Source organism: Acipenser ruthenus, chromosome 23 (genome assembly GCF_902713425.1).
Source record: "Acipenser ruthenus chromosome 23, fAciRut3.2 maternal haplotype, whole genome shotgun sequence".
NCBI lineage: Eukaryota > Metazoa > Chordata > Actinopteri > Acipenseriformes > Acipenseridae > Acipenser > Acipenser ruthenus.
The window spans coordinates 29,738,876-29,744,875 of NC_081211.1; the positions used below are offsets into that span (position 1 = coordinate 29,738,876).

General features: G+C 43.7%; 1 protein-coding gene across 3 annotated transcripts in view; it reads right to left on the minus strand.

Annotated features, from left to right (window-relative positions):
• Positions 1-6,000, minus strand: part of LOC117412925 (rho GTPase-activating protein 7-like) — a 32,834-nt gene that overhangs the window by 11,599 nt on the left and 15,235 nt on the right. Inside the window, exon 1 of one of the 3 annotated variants that reach the window (XM_058997233.1) lies at positions 512-859. The exons of the other annotated variants lie outside the window; for them this stretch is intronic. Within the exon in view, the coding sequence (XP_058853216.1) occupies positions 512-524 (13 nt within the window). The 5' untranslated portion in view covers positions 525-859. Of the gene's footprint in view, positions 1-511; positions 860-6,000 lie in introns of those variants that run through there. 3 annotated transcript variants of the gene reach the window in all.

The window sequence follows — 6,000 nt, forward strand, 5'->3', positions numbered from 1 at the left end:
ATTTTTAATTGCTGACACATTTCAAGTCGTTGTTTCTGTTATAATAAGCAGTGCCAGGTTGGCTCTGACTGTAAAGTAAACTAACTTGGTTTTAATCTTTTCATTAAACACGACCCCAATCAATAAGCACCACTGTAAGAGATAATCAGCTCTTTCTTGGTCAGATACCCAAAACTTATTCCTACAGAAGTAAAAACCAAACCAGAAGAAGTGAGCTCTTTACCAAGCCAGCATGTCATGTTCATACGATTCTCTCATGAGACTTCAATACTTTATTTAAAACATTAGCTTACTTTAGTCCTAATGGTCTCTTGACTACACATACAAAAATATGAATACACATGACTGGAGTATTTCTATGCTTCATACAACCTAGTTAATGCAATAAGCAAAGATTATACCAGGCAATAAGTAATTATGAGAGAATGACAGATCACATATTCTGATGCATTCGTTTACCGTTTACTAAAAGATTATAAAAACTCATTGAAAGCACATAGCCTTTACTTACTTGTTAAGATCATTCTCTCCGGTCCTCGTTAAATGTAAGCTATTAAATCTCCAGATGGTTCTTAATTATTCCTTCTCTTGAATTATTTTTTAAAGACACATCTTTACTAGCCTGCACAGTTTGCTTTCTCAATAAATCCCAACTGGCCTTTGAATGTTATTACCAAACGATCCCCAACACCACAGAGCTCTCCTTCCGCACATCTGGTTTAGGAGTGAAATGAAAGCAGAGGCATTCGCATTCTCCCGGTGGACTATACCAACTGCACTCAGCCTTCACGGGGGTGATTCATAATGGAAGCCTGATTCAAGTGGTGATAAGAACATTCGCAAAACCTTAAAACCAGCAGTAACGTAGCGTGCCACTGCGTATGCTTGCAAAATTTACAAAGCAGCAAGCGTCTAAAATAAATCTACAGAGATAGAAGAACGAGTTTGTGTTGAAGTACCTTCCCCCGGCATAAACGAATGGAGCGTTCCAGTGTATTAGACCCCCTCCTCCCCCCCCCCCCCCCCCACTGCATTTCATTGACCCCAGATGTTCCTCCCCAACACCTGCACACTGTCACAATGGCTCTGGAGGAGCAATCAGTCACTGTCTGTTATAGATTAGTCAATTAATTATCTTTCAGAAAAGTGCCTTCAAAGTAACTCACAGATTACTACTGTGTTCACGCTGCGCGCTTGGCTGTTTTCTGTCTCTTCCCAGAATAAGAAAGAGAACCCACTAACATAAACACATGTTCATGTTGAAGCGCTCTTTATTAGTTTCTGTAGTGATGATTCCTAGGGTCTTGAAAATCTGGAACCCTGTACCCTATATTGTCTAAAGTAAAGTAAATGTAACAATGTACCAAGAATGGAATGCTTCGTTGTCGCAGTGCTTCAACCTGTTTGTGGGCTCAGACACTGAACGAGACATACTGTGTTTCAGATATCAGAGACTGGGCTGCCAAGTCTTCTCTATCCCTCTCAGGTGTCACCATTCTCTAGTTATATCGCATAGTTCCTGCTACGAATTCCAGCGCCCTCATTCCAGTGATTTCATAGAGGGTGCGTGGGATGCATGGCACACAGCTGCTGCTTCTCACAGACTAGCAGCTGCATGAATGGTTTGCTAAGTTCCCATCTCCTGTACGTTCGTACAGGGTAAGAAGGACCCATCTTCAAGTGGGAGTTGTTTTTATTGAAAGTAAGAACGCGCAAGATGAATCTTTTGATGGCGCTGATTCTGCTGACCCTCCAGACTTTTTTAAGCTGCCCCACCCCACTCTGTTTCAGTAAACACAGACATTGTAAACACGGCACTCTCCCGGAAATGGTGGCCTCTCACTGGTGGTGAGGACAGCACAGCATGATCCATAGCAGCGCTGAGCTCGGCTTTCAACTGTGCACACCACAGGGGAGCTGGGAACAGACCCTGCTGAATACGACCCCCCTGGATGCTAAACCACTACCCACTGTATCAAAGGAAATGGGAGGAATTTAAACACAGGAAAACATGCTTTGAACGCCTCTGGCTGGAGGATGCTAGTCACCTTGGTGAACTCCTTCAGAGGCCAAACAAAGAGAGAGAGAGAGAGAGAGAGAGAGAGAGAGAGAGAGAGAGAGAGAGAGAGAGAGAGAGAGAGAGAAATAAACCTCTGTAATCCAAGTTTCCTCTGCAAGTTTTAGTTTTATATAATAAAATGTTAGAAACATGCTAGATGGCTGTTCACTGATGTGTTGTGAATGCAGTATGAATCCGCTGTCTTTTGGACAGACACATATTAATGCACTGCTGATCTCTGTTTAATCTGGTCCTCCTGCAGTGAGGCCTGCACCACAGCCACTCTGCACCCCTTTGCACTGTCCATACAGCCAGGAATGATGTCACCCAGTGGAACCCATACATCGGCTTGTTTAATTACGATTTCCTCAGGGCAAGGAGGGCTGTTCTGACGTGGTTTTCTCTCCTAGCGTTACTTCAGTCGACGTGCCTCTTGGTGCTGAAAGAAGAGTGAAGCCGGCTGTTTTCAGACTCTACTTTATTAATCAAGGAAGCATTCTGACGATCTGTCGTTGCCTTTCTTAACGTGGCTTTTGTTTGGCCAGGAGAAAAGAGGGACATTTTACTGTCTAACTTAAAATGGATCTGTGTTGAGAAAAGCCATGTTCATGCAACATTATTCCAAAATTAATATTTAAAAAAAAATATTGATGCATGAAAGGCCTTGTGGAAACATTATGAACATCTTCACTGTATGAATTCATGGATTCATGTTCACTGTATGGATTCATGTTCACTGTATGAATTCATGGATTCATGTTCACTGTATGAATTAATGTTCACTGTATGGATTAATAGGAGACTGTGTGGTCCAGTGGTTAAAGAAAAGGGCTTGTAACCAGGAGGTCCCCGGTTCAAATCCCACCTCAGCCACTGACTCATTGTGTGACCCTGAGCAAGTCACTTAACCTCCTTGTGCTCCGTCTTTTGGGTGAGACGTAGTTGTAAGTGACTCTGCAGCTGATGCATAGTTCACACACCCTAGTCTCTGTAAGTCACCTTGGATAAAGGCGTCTGCTAAATAAACAAATAATAATAATAATTAATGTTCACTGTATGGATTCATGGATTCATGTTCACTGTATGGATTAATGTTCACTGTATGAATTCATGGATTCATGTTCACTGTATGAATTAATGTTCACTGTATGGATTCATGGATTCATGTTCACTGTATGGATTCATGTTCACTGTATGGATTCATGGATTCATGTTCACTGTATGGATTCATGGGTTCATGCTTGGTGCCCCTGATGGCAGCTGACATCATTTAGAATCATGCACTCCTGATGTGCTGGAGTCTGTTAAATAGTTTAGAATGTGAGCAGTCCTTTCCCTGGACTGAACCTGCAAAGCCCTGTGTACAGTGTGCTCTTGTGCACAGCTCTCCAGGGTACTCATCTAAAGCCAGCCATTGAGGCTCTGGCTTGGTATTTCCGATTCTGTTGCAGAGCTCTGAGTGTTTATACTGCATGCATTCCTCTCTTCCTCTCCCGAGTGTACCACGCGCTTCATCAGCTGCATAACGACAGTCATTATCTTTTAACAACATCGCTGCCTTCAAGGGTATCAAAGGCATTCTCTGTTAACCGTTTAGTGCAGATGCATAGGATTCGAGGGTGAGCGAGGACAGGAAACGTACAGTAGCTGCGGTAGCAGACTATCAGAGACTCCTGCTTCACCCTTTGCAGTGCCCCAATAAATTAGATATTTCCTTTACTGTCTCAACTTTATATGATGTTTACAATCATTATAAGTGGCTGCAATTATTAGTCTCTAAACCCCCAGGGGAAACCCAGGCTCTGTGATGCATCCACTCTGCTTTAAGAAACCTCTGCTGTCTAGACGCTATCTAAAGAAACGAGGGAGATTCCTGCCTGGCATAGACACAGCAGCACAGGAGGATACATTAGCAGAGGCTGATGGAAAGATTGCTAGGGTGTGATGAGTCACTTTTAATCAGAGTTATATTAGGAGTCTGACAATGCCATGAAAATTCAAGCCTGCAGATCCAGATGGTGAAAGCACTGCCACTCACATAACAACACTGCACCTGTTATCAGGTGAAAACAGCCATTGCATTGCATTATATTTCTCACACATATCCCTCATATATATATATATATATATATATATATATATATATATATATATATATATATATATGTATATATAGTCAATATGCTGTATCTATTGTTTTCTGTTCTCCCGTCTCCAAGCAGACACAGGGACCTCACTGCAGAATCCTATTGGAAAACTCCAGCAAAGCGTTGGGCCTGAAAACAAGGAAAGGCTTGCTTTTGAAGGGAGGTATGACATCATCACCCTGTGTGCTCGGACAATCAGGATGATTGCAGTCATTGCTTTTAGCTTTAAAATAAGATGTATGTATTTATGTCAGTATAACAGGCTCTGTATCTATGTAGTGCATGCTTTGTGATAGTGAGTGTGTGGAATATGAACGGGCATTTGGCAGCCCAGGAGCCCAGCACAATCAAGCTGCTAACGTCAGAGAGATCAGGTGGGTTTGTGTTCCGGGAGAGGAAAGGCTCTGTATCATTCACACATCTCTCATGGGTAAAACAGGCTGTCCTTGGTGCCTGTTTACATTCACCCTGCTGCTGGAACCAATACAATTAGCATAATGCTCTTGTACCCCCGTGCCTGACATGGTATGAATCTGTAGCTGTATCCCCAGCTGATTCGGGATAACGCTCTCTACTCTAGAGGCGCTTGCTAAATCAGAATCAATGAAGGCTCACGCCCAGGTTTAAAACCAGCTGTGGAGCCTGGAATTCAGAGACTCATATCAATGAAGCAGTCAAGTAGTTTGGACTACTTATGTAGTCTACATGCATGATAAAATCCAATATAGGAACAAATGGCAAATTACAGCAGGTAATTTAATCTCACAACCTGCAATCAGTTTTTTTTTTAGAACTGGTTAAAAAAAGCAAATACACTAAATGCAATTGAAGCCTCGTGTGTCTACAGAGTGAGGCTTTGTGCAAATTGACGATGACGTGCTGGGATGGTTTTGAAAGGTCCAGGAAACAGACAAATACAGCTAGCTCATGAGCACTGCATTAGCTAATTGCGGAGCTCTTTCCAAACGGGTCATTCTAAGAGCGTGCTGGGCATCGATGCTGCACAGCTGCTCTGCTTTCATAGTTCAAGGTCACACCAACCCTGCATGAAATGAATTGATTTCCATTCGAAAATCACATTTGAATGGCATGCCAGACGCTGAGCCAGGGGAACGCAGACAACAACTGCAAATCCTTTTAGCACGGTCTGTCCACTGAGAGGCATGTCACATTGGGTACATACAGTACACACACACACACACAACAGCCTCCAGTTCCTGGGCAGAAGACCAACCCAATCCTTCCCACCAGGTGCCTGTCACAAAGCGCTGCATGAACACGCTGGCTCCGTTCAGATCCTACAGCGCTGCAGAGGAAGACAGGCTGAGGATGCACAGCAATAAGGGCTGGGGTGCTTTAAGGAATTGAGAAGCCGCTGAACCCCCCCACCCCCTCCCCACACTTTCAAACACCTGCCCTTTGCTGTCATCCACTCCCCCGACCTTCAGACCACTAAACATTTTTGGTTTGCTAATGCTAATTATCAGTACCTGCAATCTGTAACTGAGTATTTAGCTAAATCTGTAAATTTAATTATTTACTGCTTATGAGGGACTGGAAGCTCTGGAGCTTGTCGCCATCTGTCTCCTCAGAGCCTGCTGACCTTCCTCTGTCCTGGGCGGTAGTGGTTGTCTCAATTCAATCTCCCTGTGTCTGACGCCGCAGCTCTGTGGCGTGCAGTGTAAGATAGCGTTGCTGCAGGCTGCAGGGTACGCGCCCCTGACCACCCCAATCACCGTGCGTTGGTGAAGATGAAGCACAGAGACAGTGACATGTGCTTGTATTTGAAACGCA